A 20221-nucleotide genomic window follows, 5' to 3' on the forward strand; every position below is an offset into this window, starting at 1 on the left:
TCATGTTTCATTCACATATACATAAGCATGTAAGGCAAGGATGTTCTGCCAGCTCTTTGGTTAAGGCCAGTGATGGGTTTTTGCATCTGCCTGGCACCCTCCCTTCCTGCCCATGACTAAATTCCAGCACTGCCATCTTGTTTTAATATGTTTAAACGTTGTGAATGTTTTATATTATGGTTTTATGTTTTTAACTTGCTTTATATTGCATTAAATTAAACTGCTGTGAACCACCCTGAGCCCTGCATAAGTGGTAAGTGTGGTTAAGAAAATCCAATTAAATAAATATATAGATATCATCTGGATCCATATATTGCAGAATGGAGCATATCTGCCTTCCCCCTCCCACTGCAGCTACACCAAGCTCCACAAAATGCTCCTTCTAGGGTATAAAGTCCCCTTGAGCAATGACATAAGGAGGGTCCGCAATGGGAAGGGACAATCAGTTTAAATTGCAGATTGTGTCTGGATGCAACCCATTGTTTGTATATTTGTGCAGATTTGAGATTTATGATTACATAACAAAAGAAAGCAAAGCAATTGTGCTTACAGATAGGGTTGCTTCTTTCCTGTTGTTGTAAGTGTCCAAATACTCTTGTAGTTCCAGGACACTGAATTTTAATTTCTCAAGAAGACCACAAGAGAGGAGCTGAAAGCATTAAAACAAAAATGTATCAGGGAACATTAGTTTTTAAGTTGTTTAGTTATTTGTTGTACCTGCATTTTTGTCCCTGAATTCCAAAAATCAATGGGCACAATCTTGTGAGAAGTAGTCTCTTGATTGGTTGATAGACATTGGCTAAGTTTTCCTAGTAGGCCTCTCTTTGGAATAGAATGTTGAACTAGGTTATCCACTGGTCTGATCCAGAGGGCTCTTCTTATGTCCTTATGAGATGACCAAATTGTGCCTGAATTACAACAGTGCATGCTGCAAGTATAGATTCACATTATTTCCATACTAGGTCAAGGACAATGATTTTGCCCTACAGTCTACTTTTCTATGTGAAAAGAACTGTGTAATAAACAAAAGCATTCCATCATGGGATCCCCTATCACCATCCTGAAGTGATACAATTAAAAAGGGCTGTTTTAGTTCCACTGGTTTCAACAGGATTTCCCAAGACTAAGGCTGTAATCCTATGCATACTTACCTGGCAGTAAGTCCCAGTGGGACTTCTGAACACATGTATCTTTATACATGTGTTCAGAAGTAAGTCTCACTGGGTATGCAGTAACTTTTTCTGGATTATGCCCAATAGTTTTTATTGTTGTTAGAAAGGACTGTTCAGTCCTGAGAACAAAGCAAGCCACCTGTTAAATTTGGTCTTATTCAGAAAATTATCAGGTTTCAAACCTTTCTAGACCAACGAAGCAAAGAAAATGAAAATCTGAGTAAGGCATCTGGTAAGATACAACTCAAGTGTCACAATTTATGAAGAAGAGTTTTAAAAGGATCAGATCAGCAACTGAACAAGTCTCAATGGCAGGTAAGAAGGTGGGTGATACAGCTGGGGTATAAGCTTCTACCTTGAATAAAATGTGGTTGGTCTTAGAGGTGCCTCTGGACTCAAGCTTAATTAACTCTGTTTCTGCCAAGATTAGGGAGGAACAAAGGAAAAACACAGGGCATTGAATGTCCTTCCAGGAATGCCAGAATGCCTCCTGAGCTTCTTATCGGATGTTGGAGATTTCATCAAACAAGACACTTATGCTTTGAGGGCTATCTTCATAACAAAGCGGACCACAAACCTTCTGTTAAAAGTGAAAGCTGAAATTGCCAAAAGGCTGAAATTGTCAAAGTGCTAAATTCAGTGGATTTTGTTTTTTTTAAATGTAAAATACACAAAGCTCTATGTATTGATAGCTTTCCTATCTACAATGAACAAAAACCATTCCAGAAACTTTGGAAGACTGAAGTCTCAGAAGACTATCAAGAAAAAGTTCCACCGGTCTTTTAAATCTTCACCACCCTCCTTGCAAAACACTTTTGGGAAAAAAGTGACAGTCATAAAAATATACTTACAGTTTCTGCATCTACAAAAAGAGTGGGGCATTCCGAACATGAAGTCAGCATCTGTGATGAACTCACAAACTTTGAGCCTATTCCTCGCAGATTGTCACCAAGGTAGCTGGCAGCATCGCAAGTTAGAAAGCAGAACCTTTTCTGAATATTCTGTTAAGCAAAATCATATTCATCACATTAACATCTGAACATTTTATTTTTCTTAGCTCTGCTTTTATTCTTGCTGCACATAGCATTAATGGGGGGGGGGGATTCACTCCATGGGATATGTATCTGTATGTTTGCTCAAGGATATTAAAACCCATCATGGCTTAACTCTAAATTATTAAGTTCCTGTAAGCCATTTGGCTCTTTTATCTTGCCAGTAGAAGGTTGAGTTTTTGCTCTTTTTTTCCTTCATTCTGGCTAAACTGTGTTTTGCGTGCAGCACTCGTTGGCTCTTTTTTGTCACCAGCAATGACCAATGTGAGAATTCCTGCCCATTCTGGGCATTGTTTTGTTACTAGCTAACGTCAAGTGGCCTAACAAACAATGTAATGAGTGTTCCACTGCCAAGTTTACAGCATGGGAAATGATGAGAGAGGCTTCTGTGTGTTTGGTTTCTCCCTCTGGCCAGAACTGCTTGGCAAAGGCGCCTCTGCTGCTTGAGAAAGTTCCAACATACCAAAAAGCAGCTGGAAACTATTGCACACCAAGACCCTTCCTGCTGTCCTAACTGGTATGGTAGTCAAAAATAGATTCTTCTAAACAACTTTCCATGGTAAATCATTTACATTACTTGAAAGAAAAGGCTTGCTCAAGCCCCATAGGAACTAGAAGAATTATGCTTTGAATCTAGGGCTCCTGATAACCAGAAGTATTTTATTAAGTTTAGTCTATTATTTTACAATGAAAGACTTTGTCAGCTAGGTATCAAGGTACAGTTATCAGATTATGTGAATACCACCCAGAGTGCAGTTAATATTATTCAACCCAACTGGTAAAAATTAAATAATGTATGTGCCATCACTTGATTTTTTTAAAAAGTCCTCTTTTCTATCAAACAGAATAATGAAAAGAACTACACTGGATGCTGAATTTGTGGACTCAAAGGGTTTCTTCTAAAGCAAGGATTCCCCAGGTTTCAGCCACCTAACTAGTACTGTTTTCCTCCCTCTTCACACAACATCATCTTCTGTTTTGTGCACAAACTAACAGCCCTTTCTCTCCTACCAAAACCAAACAAACAAAAAGCCTGTTTTATTTTAAACCTGTACAAAACTTGGTATTTCCTGGGCAGGACACTTTGCATAAGCAGTTTCTTGTGTCAGGAGACAGTGCAACTGAGGGATTTCAGCAAAGAGACAGTCAATTACTCTTCAATTACTCTTTAATCTGTTGATGACTGAAACTGGCCAGTACCTGACAACAATTAGCACCTTTTAGACAGATGGGAGGGGATCATTGGAGGAATCAGCAATTAGGTAGAGGATTTTAAGGTTTTTTTTTTTTTTTAAATAAAGTATTAAAAATAAGGTTTTAAAAAGTTTTTAAATAAGGTATTTCTATTCAGCAGTGCTTTACCCATGGCCCTCAAAATAAAAATAAAGTGGTCAGTGGAGTATTCTGAGGGGCTTCAATGTATATATCTGGTGTGAAAAGGAAGCCACTGTTAAAAGTGGAGTGAAAACAGATTAACCTGGCCTGTGTGGAATTTCTACTACAAAGGCAATTTCACTCAGAATCTCAGCAACAACCAGATTGCCACGGAAAATCACCCTAGTGTGGAAGCAGCCTAGGTTGCAACTGCTCTTTCTAGACTTTGGTGCAAAGAAAGAAAGGTACAGGTAGAAGGGTACAGAGTGAGCAATAAGAAAGGCAACTTGGGGTGTCCGTGTGTGTCCCTGGGAAGAGAACCCCCACATTATCAGTGCAAAAGAAAGACCCTGCAGACCAATGTAAGGGTTTCCCACTTTCTTGGCTTTCGGGTGTAACATTCACAGATCTAGGGCTTCTCTGGCTCCAACTCTATCACTGAAACAATTGTCCTCAGTAACTGATTTGATTGACATTAGACTATGCTATGGAAAGGTAAATTTTGGGACATTTTCCCACCATGATAGAAGCTGATAAGTTGGGGAAATGTTATCAGGGTCTAGACCGATTGACACCTTGAAAGTCTAAAGAAGACCTTATTAATTTCACTAAAAAGGTTGAATTACCTGTAGTTCTCACAAGTATGTTCTTACCTTAAACAAGGAAGAGAACACGTGAAAAGTGTAAACTGCACAGGAGCCATCTGAATCACACATGAGCTGGTTGATATGGCTACGCCAAGCTTCTTCTGCATCATCACAAGCTGCTGGCTGAAATGCAGCTAGGATAGCCGAAAAGAATGGGGAAGGAGGAGGTGAAATATTCCTGTCGCCTTCACCAAAACTGGACAAAAGTAAACAAACAATGAATCTAAGAACAGATAACCATGCTACATGTTCATTTAAGCTCATGTATGTACCCTCATGCATAAGGGCAGACAACAAAGATTTAAATGACCTGACTTGCCCTTATTTATAACTCAGGAGCATTGTGGGACTTCAACATTTTTTCTGTTCTATAAAATAGGCTGCCCTGACCTGGATGGTCTAGTCTAGCCTGATCTCATCAGGTCTTGGAAGCTAAGCAGGGTTGACCCTGCCTAATTCTTGGATGGGAGACTACCAAGGAGTTCCACAGGTTTGCTATGCAGATAAAGGCAATGGCAAACCACCTCTGTTATTCTCTTGGCTTAAAACCCCTATGGGGTCACTATGTTGGCTGCAACTTTTGACAGAACTTTGCACACACACAAAAGAGGTTTCCACTCAATGTCACAAAGGCATACCTGGCAAGTGTATACTGATCCATCAATCTATCACCCTTCTCTTCAGTTTCTGCCATTTCTAGACTAAAACTGTCACTGTATTCAAAAGCCGCTGGGAGTTCATTGGTAGAGCCAGAGAGATCATCCTCCTGTACTGATGTATCTTCCTCTTCTTGGGCACCTTCAGCCTATGGGGATTGAATTAAGTGCTGTTTTAGGTGCATGGTATTTTAATTAGTAAAAAAGGGTATACTGAGCAATACTGAAAGGCAACAGTCAAGGAGCTTCCCTTAATTTTTTTTTTACATTTTTGAAACATATCCTACGGAAGACAACCACATTGAATCTTCAACTGCCACTGACAACAAACATTTATTCCACATAAATGACCTGAGTAACAGTAGCACCTTAAAGACCAGGGGTGGCCAAACTATGGATCTGGAGCCACATGTGACTCTCTCACTCATTGCGTGGCTCTCGAAGCCCCCATCACCCCGCTGGCCAAATTGGAAAAGGCATTTCTCTCTTTAAATCACTTCTCCAAGCCAAGTCAGCTGGTGACTTGAAGAATGAATTTAAAGTTGCTTTCTTTCCACCTTTCTCTTCCCCCATATTTTGCCTTCCTGTCTTGCGTCTCTCAAACATCTGATGTATATTCTATGTGGCTCTTACATTAAGCAAGTTTGGCCACACCTGTTATAGACTAAAAATACTGTGGTAGGGTACGCTATCACAAATTTTGTTAGTCTTTAAAATGCTACTGGACTCTTACTGTTTTCTGCCACTACAAACAAAGCAAGCCATCTTGATAAATTACCTGAGTCAGCTAACACAAACTTTCTATGTACCCTGTTGACATTTCTAGCAGGAGTCAGAAGCAGAATTATTAATTTAGATCTCTGTCATTATGACTCCCTCACAAAGATCTAAAATTACAGAATGGTAATATGAACAACCACAATACATAACCTATAAAGAAGGCCATTAACTGGAAGTGCTTATAATATAAGCCACAGAACCTTTTGTATATTGAGCAAACATAAGAACGTAAGAAGAGCCCTGCTGGATCAGATCAATGGTCCATCTAGTCTAGCATCTAGTCTAGCACTGTCTCACACAGTGGTCAACCAGTTCCTTGAAGGGCCAACAGGAGGGCACAGAAGACAAGGCCTTCCCCTGATGTTGCCTCCCGTCTCTGGGGTTCAGAGGTTTAGTGCTTCTGAACATGGAGGTTTCCCCTAAGTCACCATAGCTAGTAGTTCCTGACAGACCTATCTTCCATGAATCTATCTCATCCCCTTTTAAAGCAGTCTATACCTGTAGCCATCACAACATTGTCTGGCAATTAATTCTGCATTTTAAACACATGTACCAGAGAATACCTGAGCATTCTATCCCCAACCTTGGTCTGTACTGCAGACCACTTCTAAGTTTCCATCTGTCTCAGGCATAACATTACAGGTGACAGAGAGGACTGCTTTCAGATGTAAGGAGTTCACTACACAGCCCTCTGGGTACTGGCTGGTATTGCAATCCTAAACACAGTTACACCCTTCTAAATACATTAATTTCAATGGGCTCTAGGAGGGTGAACTCTGTTTAGGATTGCAATGCAAATGTTGTTGGCCGGTCCCAGTGCAGCATCTAGAGTGAAGATCTGTCATCAATTACGGAGTGACAAGTTCTTGATACCATTCCTTGTGCATTCTTTTAAAAGAAAATAAAACCAAACTTGGTTTTATGTCAGGTAGCTTAGCTATATCAGAAATATCAATTGTTATTGTTGCTACTACTGCTATGTAAACTTGTCCAGTTAATAATATTATCTTTCCAGCATTTATCTCTCTGATCCTGAATTGTGCCAGTGTGATGGATTTACAAAATGAAACACTGGCACAGAGCTACCAACCACAGAGCACTGGCACAGCTACCAACATGTCCATATGCAGCAGTTTCAGGAAAATGGTTCCGTCTGACTCTGGTTTGCATTATAAAGTTCTGTTTAGATTTTGGAAATGGAAGCATTTCTAGAGAGAAGAGAAACAACTTCAGAATAAATTTATGATATTACTATAAAACTTTACCAACCTTTGATAACTGTGTCCCAGCCAAACTTCATTTTCATACACAACAGCTTTTCCATTTTTTTTAAAAAAGAACTCAGTATAATCAACATTTTATATTCCTAAAGTAGACCAAACAGGCAAGGGCTGAATTCAGTGTAAGCAGCTGCACAATGAAGCTCCCACATTTGAGAAGAAAAATGGAATTCATGCTTACACCCACAGGGCAATCTTTATACAGCCCCATTAATGTTGGTAGAAGTGTGGTGCTGGCATTTCACAAGGACTGTTAACTTGGAAATACATAGATTTAGTTTGGAACTAATTATGGCTGGATGTGCTGTATTAGAGTGTAAAATTTCAATCTAAAATCCTAAAATGTTGGTTTCTAACATAAGAAAAAAACGTATCCCCAGTCCACTTCATCCCCCACAAAGGGCATTCTTATAATAATGTTAATTCACCTTTGAACCTTCAGACACTTGAAGATTATTCATTTCAGGCAAAGAAGTATTAAAACTAGAAGTTCTTGAGCTGAAAGAAGGTGCCGTCGCTGAAGCTGCTTCACCAGGTGTAGAAAGGGGGTCAATGTGGTTTGTGTCTTCAGACGGGGAAAGTGTCATGATCTGTTAAAAGAGGAACATTACTAAGAACACAATCCACTTGAAGGTTCGCCTATGCCAAGACAACTGAAATGAATGGGAACTGCACAACAGCTCCCATTCATCTTCCATGATGCTTCTATAGGAGGACTTTGCTTTGATGATGCCCAACATGTGAAGTCATTTTATCATGAGGAGCCTCTACAATAATACTGAAAGTTACATATTTCCATTGGTGATTACTGTTAAATTTAAGCCTGTCGTTTTATTACTAATCCCTTAATTTTTTTGCACAGATCTTTAAAAAGAAAAACTACTTAAATATTCTATCATTCCAGTCTTCTGTGCCATTTTACCAGAAACAGAAGCTTTGTTTTGCAAATGCTACATTATAAAATGTGCAGAGTTCAGATGGGATCTTTAATCCAGTATGACTTATAAAAATGCGCTGAATAAAGCACGGCTTATCAGATCTGACATTTCCTGTGCACAGAACGTGCTTCTAAATCTCTTCTACATTTGCAAATGAAAATAAAACAGCAGGCAATAAACAAATACTTACCTACGCAAGATCCACCCCTTCCTATTGCATGCATTCAAACTCATTTCAAACGCAGGGCACTAGGAACCACTTTTTAAAATATAATATAGCTACTAGCAGCCTATAATTTAACTACTTACTAGCTCTGATTGCTCCAGGATTTGGCTTGTTGTTAGGTCCTCCTCCTCCGATGACTCATCAGAGTCTTCGTGGTTTATTTTGTTTAGGCTGGGCGTACTTCCTGAAAGCTGGCTTTCTTCCAGAAGTTGCATATCACACTTGTCCAGACTATCAAGAGAACGCCTGCGTACTCCCCAGTTGAAATTGTCCATGCTTTCACCCTGCAATCACAGCACTAATTGTTTTCTCTGCTACCATATAAGTACTTTTTTTTTCTGCTGTAAGTTTTATTGAACAACATCTCAAAATATTGGGGTTTTATATCTTTAAGCAGGAAAATTCTCTTTCTATAAAAGTATAATTAAATTAGTATTTTTAATGAATCCGACTCTATGCAGTTTTAAGGGGGGCTTATGACACTGCGGTCAATGAATGACCCAAACTCTCCTGTATCCCAAGGCTAAGTCTGCAATGTAGTAGACAGGACAACATTCTGTTCAATTCCAGGTGGCCTACCCTGCAGAAATCTTTTAATGACTGTCAGATTCCTATTATATAGGGCTGCCAATCTCCAGGTGGCAGCTGGAGATCTCCTGCTATTACAACTGACCTCCAGGTGACAGAGATCAGTTCACCTGGAGAAAATGGCCACTTTGGAAGGTAGGCTCTATAGCATTACACCCTGCTCTCCCCTCCCTAAACCCCACCTTCCTCAGGCTCCACCCTTGAAATCTCCAAGTATTTCCCAACTCAGAGCTGGCAACCCCAAGTAACAAACATCATCCACTAGGCAGCATTTCTGGTGTATTTCCACCTGAATTTATGGGGATTTATTTAAACTGACATAAGTCAAATTCTTCTAATTGCTCTTTTTAGCCATTTTAGGTTCACAACAACAAAAAACCAAAAGGGCAATATTTTAGATTTTCTGTACTACATACATGAACACAATACTTAAGAGCAGGACTAAGGCAGATCTGGATGCATTTTCAGTTTGGCATGCACAACACCAATGTCACAATCAGCAGAGTTTTTCATTGTAATTCAGCCTTCACTTTGTACATTTGAAATTATCTTTTCTTAAGCATATTTTATTTTTTTAAAAGACCATCTTTCAAACTATATATTTTTTAAAAAACAACCATGCCCTATTTAAATATTATATATAGTTCAGATTTTGGTCATTCACATGCAGGTAGACATGCTTGATTCTAGCAACAAAGCATGAATGGCTGCAGAGCTATCTTTACAGTTTTTAAAGATAATTGTAGCTAGAGCAGAAACAAATGCACACAAAGGAACTGTAATGTGGTGACAGAGTTTAGAGAGTTTTTAAAATGAGCTAAATAAATCAAACTATGAGGTAATTTGGTCTTTTCTCATGAAACCCACTTCTTCCAGCTGTGCTTGAGAGGAGAAACTTAGGTCCCAATATAAAGACTTGACAACAAGTTCTATGATCACACCTGTGCAAATAATTTCTCTAATATGAGCAGAGCGACATCACGGCAACAAGCTCACACCACAGTGTAGCACCTCTTTGGAAACCTGGAAAACCTGAAATTTGGGGATTTTTCCTCTTTACATAAGTGAAGGCACAGTCTTGGGCCTGCAGATCACACTGATGCAGTTATTTGTACAAGTGAACTTCCAGTTTTTCATGAGACCAGGAGGAAACATTTTTTTACAGGATCTGAAGAAGTTCCATTTGATTTTGCAATTTGGAATTTCGTGTATTTTATGCAATTGTAAATATTTGTTTCAGCACTAGCTACAACTGAGAGCGGGAAACAACTCCAATAACAATTTATATATGCACTTCACTGTGGTAAGGCTTTGCCTCTCCCAACCTCTTCCAATGCTATTTGCCAAATAATGGCAGAGGATCTGGTAAAATACTAGCTATTCCTTTTGCAGTGTTTGTGCACACTCTTCTAAAGTATTTGGCACTGGCATGTAGCCGGACAGGATCAGCTAAGCAATTCTACAGAGATTTAAAGATCCCAGAAGTTATGAGATACGTCATGAGGATGATTGTTCAACATGTGAACACTAAGCACTCAGAATATGAATTCTATATAATTCCATGTTCTCAGTACTTTTAAGAAACTTGCACAGAACCTAAACTATGTTTATAAATGACAAAAAGGTGGGGAAAGCAGATGCACAAACGATCCCTTTACAGCTTTTTCTTATAATTTGTGGAATGCAGCATAGGGATGTTACTCATGTTCATATTAAGCAAAAAATTACTTCTGGAATTCATGGATCTTACCATGTACCAAATCCATGAATTGCACTTCAGGCATTATAGCAGAAGTAACAACTGAACTACTTATCAGCTTTCTGGAATATTAAAACACTTCTATATCATAGTATCAGGCAGCAAATCCTTCATACACATATATGCGCACACTGAAAGAGACAGAATATATCACAGAATACAACAAAGCATTACATCCACTAGCACATGTGAGTTCAAATAGCATTATCTTACCTGAAGTTCCTGAATAGCAGATATAACAAGCAGGAAACAAATAAAGAAAAGTATTTGTAAACATACTTAATTTAAACATACTCTTATAAACATTTGTCCTACAGTGTAGTTTAAAGCTACCAAATGAATAAATTTATTCCTGCCTAAAATATATGATAATGACTTTCACAGCAGCTGGGTTCTTACATATAAAAGAGTTGCCAAACTCCAGATGGGACCTAGAAATTTTCTAGTATTACAACTGATCTCCAGATTTCAGTAGGGTTGCCAACTCCAGGTGGGGACTGGAGATCCTGCTATTACAACTGATCTTCAACAGCAGAGATCCGTTCCCCTGGAGAAAATGGCTGCATTGGAAAGTGGCTTCTATAACATCATATACTGCTAATGTCCCTTCCTTCCCCAGGCTCCACCCTCAAAATCTTCCAGGCATATCTCAACTCAGAGCTGGCAACCCTGGGCTACAGAGATCAGGTCCCTTGGGGGAAAATGGCTGCTTTGGAGGGTGGACTCTATTCCCTGCTGAGGTCCTTCTCCTCCCCAAATCTCAGGCTCCACACCCAAATTTCTAGAACTTCCCAACCCAGAGTTTGCAATTTTAACACAGTGTGTGTGCATATATGCATGCGTGCTCTTTCAAGTCAACACAGGGGCCTAAATTAACAGTGCCATCTGAAGCAGAGTTATACCCTTCTAAGTTCGCTGAAGATAACAGGCTTAAAAGGGTACAGTTCTGCTTAGGTCTGTACTGTTAATCATTGAAACAGAACAAATTTGCTTCTTTCAAACTCTAGAAGCTCCTCCTCCCCTTTTTTGTTTGTTGAAAAAATTATTTGTAAAGGCATTTTAGGGCAAAGCTGTCAGACTCAATAACAGGAAACACATTACAGCATTACCTAATTATACTGCAATTGTTAAAAATGAATACATTTTTCCCATTATACATCTCAGTTTTGAAGATTTTATATCCTGAAAACAATCATCCCAGTACAGAGTGAACTTCTTCTCAGGAATGTATGTTTTAAATGTGGTCTATGGTTTTCTCAGAATTTGAAACCAGCAACCATCTCCTTTTCCATGTGGAAGGTGAGGAGTTAAGTCCCTTAAGATGACTTTTACTCTTTTAGGGGAATGGCATATTTGGCTCAGCCCCGAATTTTGGCCAGTAGAAAAATGGAAAGCACTGTGATCCAACATGTCTTTCAAGTAACTATTGTTCTAATTCCTGATCAGTTAATTGCAATTAGTTTTAGGGTTGCCAGCCTCCAGGTGGGGCCTGGAGATCTCCCACTTTTACAACTGATCTCCAGCTGGCAGAAATCAGCTCCCTTGGAGAAAATGGCTGTTTTGAAGGGTGGACTCTGTGGCACTGTACCATGCTGAGGTCCCACCCTCTCCCAGATCCATCTCCAAAGTCTCCAGGCATTTTCCAACACAGACCTGGAAACCCTAATTATTTTTGAGACAAAAATTAGAATACAATTCATTTGATTATCCTTATTATCAATACAAAGCTCTATGGCCAATGTATGGATACAGTTAAAGCTAAAGACTCTGTTTCTTATAAAAAAGAGCTGCTGTAACATAAATCTAGGTCTGCCAGGTTGAAACTTGAGGAATATGTAATGTACCAATATATTGGGAACCAAAGAAGTTGTGTTTCTTCTCTGCCTTCCTCCTCCTTTTATTGCAGCAGTAAGCAAGGTGCTATGCTTACCTACTATAGAGCCAGGGGAGAAGGATTGTGAGAGATTCAAATCTTGGTTAAAAAGGAAACCATAACCTCCTACCAATCTTTTAAAGACAGCTAAGATAATTGGACAATTAGACTGGAAACACTGTAATTCACAGAGATGCTTACTGATGAATGGTGCAACATCCCTGACAAACTCTTAACATGATGTACCGTATGCTGTAGTCATTTTTATATTTTGTTTTATAATACATAATCATTATGTAAGTTGTTTATTTGTAATACCCATTTGTAGTCACTGATGTTTTCCAGGAGGCTGATAAATCAGTCCTAAGGATGCCAGCCTCCAGGTGGGACCTGGGGACCATCCAGATTTACAGCTCATCTCCAGACTACAGAGATCAGTTCCCCTGGAGAAAATTTATGCTTTGGAGGAAGACTCTATAGCATTGTACCCTACTGAAGTCCCTGTTCTCCTCAGTTTCAATCCTCAAATCTCCAGGAGTTTCCCAATCTGGATCTAGCAATGCTACCGCTCCATCCTCTGCCAGCGGATGGGTAACTCTACTCAGTCCAGAACTATTATTAAAAAGCAGCCAGCAGGTTACCAATTAAATTAAAGGTAATATCTTTTCCCCCAAAAGTAAACAAAGTTGAATTTTGAATCTCTTTTAAGGAAACAGAGCAGAGACAACATCGAAGTACACAATTTCTTGCTGCATATGAGCAAGTGTGTTTCTGGCCTGCTGGGAAGTCCTACAACTCTAAAATAAGTCACTGTGAAAATACTGAGTCCCGTTAAAAGTCAGCCAGTGACATTAAGGCCATATTAGGCACCCTGGCTCTTTAATATTATCTGGGTGGCAACCCTTTCCAGAAAAATGGAACCTTACCAGAAAATCTTTCAATTTATTTATCCATTATCATGTTTTATGGTTGTCATACAACATCTTCCAGCAACTACTACAGACCAATGCTTCTTTGCCAAGACCTAACGGCTGCTCCATGCAGCTTTAGAATTATTGGCGTGTCACAATGAAATAGCTAACACTGGACAGTGGGCCGATTTTCTGCAGTTGCCCAAGCCTGCTATTCTTCAGCCCCCTAAGTGATTCTTTTCATGTGATTCAGTTTCCCATTTCTAAAACAAAAATAATAGAGAGCTACAAGGACATGGAAAGCTGCTTGACACTGACTCAGTTTATTTATCTACGTGGCCTGCTATTGTCTTCAATTGGCCAAGATCTCAAGCAGAGATCGTTCCCATCACTAGCCTTCAGAGAGATTCCAGGCATCCCACAACTGGAGAGAATATGCATTTCATGCATTTGGCTCCAGAACATGTATTCTATCACTTACCTTTAAATTCTGCATGAGGGATAATCTCAACGGATATTTGGATAGATCCTACAATTCACAGTGGCTAGATGTGAAACAAACCTTCCCCACCTTCTCCTCCTGAGAGTCCCTTGAGTCCCCCAAAATGCTGATGCCGAGTGCTGGAGGGGCATTATGGAGAAATTGCCTTGAGATACATGGGGTTGTAATGAGGGAGAACTGAATGGACCCATCCTGTCCTTTGTCACAAGACAGAATGGGGAAGATTTTGTCTCAACATCAAGATTGCCAGGTCCAGCTCAGGAAATAACAGGAGACTTGGGGGACAGTGCTTAGCAATAGGGTTACTGGCTCTGGTGGGAATACCCTGAGATTTAAGGGTGGATACTCTGGAGGTGGATTTGGGAAGGGGAGGGATCTCAGCAGTCCACCCTTGAAAACCGCAATTTTCTCCAGGGGAACAGATCTTGTTCAACTTGGTAACAGTAGGAAATCTCCAGGTGCTACCTGGAGGGTGGCAATTCTACTCATCATCCTATGGAATTTTCACCATTAGGATTCCTCAGTTGGTGTCAGCTTTTTAGAATCACAAGAAGCTCAGGGAGGCCAGAAAGCCAAAAAGATCTGCAAGCCTTCCCCTTGCAGTATCCTAGGTTTCAACCCACTGTAAAATCACAGAATCATAGAGTTGGAAGGGACCTCCAAGGTCATCTAGTCCAAACCCCTGTACAATGCAGGAAATTCACAAGTATCTCCCTCCCACACCCTCAGTGTCACCTGATCCATGTCCAGAAGATGACAAAATGGGAGGGAGAAGCTATGGCTCAGAGATAGAGCATCTGCTTGGTATGCTGAAGATCCCTGGTTCAACCTCCTGCATCTCCACCTAAGAGGATCAGGTGGTAGGTGATGTGAAAGACCTGTTTGAGGCCCTGGAGAACTACTGTCAGTTTGAGTAGACAATAGTGACCTTAGTGGACCAATGGTATAAGCCAGCTTCATGTATTCAAACTACACTGCCTTAAAAGTGCTATATGAATCACGGCTTACAATATAGTTATGTGTAAACAGCAATCGTAAATATAACCCTAAGTACAATCCTAAATTTTACTGAGGACGAGAGACCATTTTTCATTCTGTTTCATCAAACTTTCTGAATGCATTCTGCCCAACAGATATTAATTCTTTCCAGTTCTGGCACCACCAAGCTTAAACATTTGACATTTTAGTAAGTTCTTTTGATTATTGTAGGATTTATTTCTGAGCCAGTATGTTTGGTTGAGCTACATTTTAAATGCCTGCAAACAGCAGGGTCATAAACACCGGTTATGATCTATCTTCATTCATAACTTGCCAGCCCAGGAAAAAAAAATTGCCCAACCCTCCAGTTCACAAAAACAGAAGCAAAAGAGCTTTCAGATGAATCAGTGAATGGCACTTCGGGTCACTTGCCAGACCCTTTCCCAGAGCATTAGGCCACAATATAGACTCATTAACTGCTGTTGTCTCCCATAACAAAGGAAGATGCTTTCCCCATTTTTTTTCAAAAAAAGAAAAACTGTATTCCTTAAGTTAATAAGAGGATCACACATTCAGCTTTTAAGAAATTTTATGTCTGCATTTGCTTAGACTGAGGTTACACACACACACACACAATTCCTTCCTGACAAATGGCATGAGAGCAAAAGGTGATTTTTCTTGCTTCAGTGCCAGAATCCTGATCCTGTTTTGTTTTTCTTTAAATTAAAAGTCACACTCAGTTCTGCACATGCAGCCCCACAAGGGGCAAATAACACTCCCGGGGCTAGGGGTGGACTAAGAAGTTTAAATGGCCCCAGAGAAAACAGATACCGAACTTTGTGGCCACTGAAGCATCCAAGCCAAGTGGCCCCTGAGGCACCAGCAGAGTTGCTGGGGCTTGACATTGCTTGCTCCTGCCTGCCAGTGACCCACTGGGAAATTTCCCGGCAAGCTCAATGGCCAGTCCATCCCTGCTTGGGGCCACTTCCATGCCAGGAAAACCGCACAGTGTAGGGAAGAAGGCCAGTCCCCATGACAGTCAGACATCATGTCTAAATTGGCTGTAGCAATATCTGATCCCAGAACTACTGTTTCTCACTTCTCTCACATTCTTCTTTCCTGACACTCTCCAGGTTAGTTTGGGCCATGCTAGAGAGTAATTTACATTTTGGAGGTGGCCACAGAAGAAGGGGGACAGCATACTGCAGCAGTATGTGACATGAAAGTACTTGGACAGATAAGAATGCCCCTCTGAACTTCTCTTTATTTCCGGTCCTGTTTGCCTTTCCTGCTATTCACTGGCTCTTCTGCTGTGCAGAAGTAGATATGGGAGTGGGGCACAATGTTGCTGGATCACAATCCAGGCAACCTAAATATGATCTTTTCCCCTCCAAATGAAATTCTCAGATGGAATACATCTGTGATACCAGTAAAGTACATTCATAAAAAATATAACAAAACAAGATCTTCCATGCCCTTCAAGTACATGATGTCAGCTGAATAATATGCCCTTGCAGCAGCTCCACTTAAAGATGAACTGACACAGGCTTTTACCTGCCAAGACCTGATTACATGTCCTCAGGCTCCTGTTTTGCTCTCTGAAGAGCTGATGAAATCACAAACAGCAGAGTGGTGTAGAAACTGCTTCGGGGCTTTTAAGTGCTGGTGACTTCATCAGTTTCATGCTACACAGAGATGCACAGCTCTTCCTGTTAACCAGAGATGACCTCTGTTTTGAGATGCCCATCACTTTTGCCTTGTTAAATATACCATGTTAAATATATGTTAGTGTAAACTGCTAGAGTTGTTATTTTTCAAGGCTCAACTACTTTGCCAGGGTTTCTCTGTGGGATGGGTTAATGCACCTTGTTTTTAATGCATATAAACAGAGACATATGCATTAGCATTAAGGGCATAAGCTGTCATGCCAGTGAGGCTCATTTTGAACCAATCATAAGAGACTGTAGGGCACCTACAGTCCTCCTGTGTATCTTTACTCTCAAGTGGCAACCCTCCATCCTTCTGACTATCAAAACAGTACTACTGCAAACTAAATGAAGACAGCATAAGCACACTGAATAGAGCTCTCAATTATGTGAAACTGGGGGATTCGCCACTTTGGTGTGGGAACTGGGGTGCTGTGTGTTCCTATTTTCATCTGTGGAATGCTGGAACATATGTGTGCCCTTAGAATTCAAGAATGTCACTAATGAAAATGATTAATTTAAAACAATTCTGCTGCATAACCTGTGTAAATTAAAATCTTGCATATTTTAACAGTTTAGCACAGCAGATATTTCAACATACTCTTTTAAAAGTTTTTAATATATGGAACTGCAGTATCTGTGTCGTTCTTTAGGAAGTTCAGCTTTAGCCTTCCAGGAATGCTTCTGCAGAGTGCATTAAAGTGAGTTATGAGTAACAACAGCAACAAAAACTACATTGGGAGTAAGGAAGGGTGTGGTAACCTGCCAGCTTTAGGCTACTGCATTAACACTGTAAACATCCTGGGGAAAAAAGTTCATTCAAAATCAAGTTTTACAGTTGCTTAGTTACACTTCTGCTTAAAATAGAAACAGAATGTTATATTATGCTTGAGAATAGTTAAAACGTGGCTTATTTTGAGGCAAGAGTAAAGTTCTTTTATAGAGAGAATGTACCGTACCTCCCCATCCTCCAGTTCCACATCAAGGAAGTCAAAATCCCTAAAGACTCGAAACTGCTGCTCACTGTTTGAATCGTCCATGTTCTCTTGCTCGCGTGCTCCGTCCTCGGAAGCCACCAGGCTTGTCTGGTGCTCAATCAGATCCAAATCACCGCATGAAGAAAAAATTACCTAAGAGTGTGTGTGGGGATGGGGGGGAATCAAAGGAATGTTTCTTTTAAAAACTGTTTCTCTGTGACTCTGCTAGCAGAAGTCTAATGGACTGTGTTTTCGGTACACACCTAATTCCTCTCATGAGTATTTTTAGAAGGTTCTTTTTTATTATTTATGTTGGACAGGTGCCTTCAGATTAAACTTGTACAAAGGCACAACTTTGTGCTGCAGGAACACGTCCAAGCTACCTCTTAATGGCTGCAGATTCATGCTGCCTTGGTGGTTACAGGCATTTATGGAAATGAAAAGCGACTGCAGAAAGAATGAAGGTATATTTTGCCCCTCCTCCCAAACTTGCAGATAAAGTAGGATGTTTTCAAGTTTTGGCTCTTTTGGTTGTTGTTTTTTTAAAAACAATTTTTTTTTATCACTATACACCTAAACACTATTGAGCAGCTCCTACTGAAGTAAGTGAGGCTTGTATAGAACAGTTTTCTAGTGTGTCTTAAATCGTCAGAGATTTAGGATATAAATAGGCTAACACAAAAGAAACAAAAGGATATACCCAGTCTGAAACATCTGTTTTTCTAATTGTACCGTACAGTTGTATCCATATTTGTTATCAGTTTTTAACATGCTGTCTGTTGATGAAAAGAGAAGGCAGAGCACAAGAGGTCTGCAACAGGATCAAAAAATACTGACGAATCACATCAGCGGGGGAAAACCACAATTAATAATAATGCAGCAGAATTAATAATTACAATACATCTTGTTTCAAACTCACCTTATTATTTTTTTTACAGAGATTCAAAACATATATTTAAAATGGTGCTTGGTGTGGTGATGACAGGACCCCCAAATTGGTTGTGAAGATACTCAGTTTTATAGGACCCTCTCCCCCAGATCTATTTTGGATTTTAAGATCTTTCTTTAATCCAGGCCCTAGAAAGTGTGGCTCCATCTGCTCCCTATCCCCACAGACCCATCCTCATAATTCCCTTCCCTTTCTTAACTTATCCAGACTTACTACCAGCAAGTAATACCTACCACAGCACATGTGCCAGGATGTGTCCACTAATTTAGGCCCCAGAAACTCTAAAGCATGTATGACAATGTTCCAGGGCCACTGTTACTAAAGAAAATGTCATTCACATGTTTCTTACAGTAACAGATGATGCTATGCGTGTTTAGAGCAATATCTAAGAGCACTAGGAAACAGGATCTTCATTTTCTATACTTTTCTGCTATAACACCCCCATCCACTTCCCTCCTCTCAGAGGCAAGATTTTCCCTCTTTTTTTATTCCCCTGTCTGAGTGAACCAGGTTCCCTAATAATGTGTTCTCTTCTTTCCTGAAGAGCTCTGGCTGTCCCACCCTGTCAAAATATAATATTTTGGTTGTTTGCTCAGCCCAGGAACCTGAGGGTAGGATTTGGAGTCCCATTTAATTTTAATGGAACTCAAGACAATTTTTATATTCCAAATTAACAAAATGTGCTATTCAACATAAAGGGGGAAAGTCAGATGTTGAAATTTCTGAGGTAAAACCAGTACATCCATGGACATCAATAGGGCTGCCAAGCTCCTGCTGGGGGTGGGGGATACCCTGGTTTGGGGGCTGTCAAGGGGAACTCAACTCCCAAAGAGCTCCATCATCGTGATGTGCCCAGTGCGATGATATCACCTGGAAGCGACGTCATCATTTTACCTTTGGGTAAAAACTCTATGGTACCATAGAGTTTTTACCTGAATCCTAGAGCATTCCTGGTGCAACATGCCCAGCATGATGACATCACTTCAGGGTGACATCATTGTGCCATACACGCTCTGTGCATGCAAGAATTATTCCCCTGCCAAAGCCAAGGCAAGACTTGGTAAACCTATGTTTCAAGCTAATGAGAGTTTCCTAAGCTATTTACAGTTACTTAAATTTTTAGGTTGACTAAATTTACAGTTACTTAAATTTTTAGCTCTTGTTCCAGTGTTTCCCCAAACACTCCAGTATACTTTGAGTATTCTCTGACTTTCGTTCCCAGAAGGCTGGTACACTCTTTCCAGTTCCCAAACCCCTTCTCTTGAAACATCAGTACTTGTCTTGAGTTTTTAAACTGATTCTTAAGGTCTCTAAAGACAGTTTCTAACTAAACCAGAGCAGGGATTTCTGCAGTCTTCAGAACTCCCTGTTTAATCTGGATAGAGAAATTCCTTCTCTCTCTTGAAGATCTATCCCTTTTCTTGGTCCAAATGACAGCCTCCATCTAACTACCTACTCATCCTTGCCAACTTTCCTCAGTTCTCCTGTCTGCTCTCTGTCAGGGCTGAATTCTGAATGAAAATCTCTTCCTCAGAATTCAGCTCTAACGTCTCTCTGCTCAGTTGATGCTAATTCGTCAGATTGCATGGAGCAGCCTATCACCCAAGGCTCTATTGTTTCTGTAAAAGTCCCTCCCCAAAGGAAACTGTGAATTGCAGCTGGGACACATTACAGATCAGTTGGTGGCAAAGAAAACAGGAGTAGAGCCTGAAATCTCATGCTACCTCAAAAGGGAGGTGTCATATTTTTCTGTATAGTTGCAGAATGATACTTGCAGAAACCTCTTCTGCTTTTTTTACCTGGTCCTGTTAATCAGATTTCACTATCTGCAAAGGGGTCAGGACTACAGAATA

General features: G+C 40.1%; 1 protein-coding gene across 2 annotated transcripts in view; it reads right to left on the reverse strand.

Annotated features, from left to right (window-relative positions):
• Positions 1 to 20221, reverse strand: part of FRY (FRY microtubule binding protein) — a 225217-nt gene that overhangs the window by 15775 nt on the left and 189221 nt on the right. For both annotated transcript variants that reach the window (XM_060234716.1, XM_060234717.1), the window contains exons 51-57: positions 17402 to 17572; positions 8209 to 8409; positions 7390 to 7551; positions 4884 to 5050; positions 4252 to 4441; positions 2024 to 2173; positions 551 to 649 (exon numbers count right to left, since the gene is read on the reverse strand). In XM_060234716.1, coding sequence (XP_060090699.1) covers positions 551 to 649; positions 2024 to 2173; positions 4252 to 4441; positions 4884 to 5050; positions 7390 to 7551; positions 8209 to 8409; positions 17402 to 17572 — 1140 coding nt within the window. The remainder of the gene's footprint in view (positions 1 to 550; positions 650 to 2023; positions 2174 to 4251; positions 4442 to 4883; positions 5051 to 7389; positions 7552 to 8208; positions 8410 to 17401; positions 17573 to 20221) is intronic.

The sequence above is a fragment of the Heteronotia binoei genome, chromosome 3, assembly GCF_032191835.1.
Source record: "Heteronotia binoei isolate CCM8104 ecotype False Entrance Well chromosome 3, APGP_CSIRO_Hbin_v1, whole genome shotgun sequence".
Taxonomy (NCBI): Eukaryota; Metazoa; Chordata; class Lepidosauria; order Squamata; family Gekkonidae; genus Heteronotia; species Heteronotia binoei.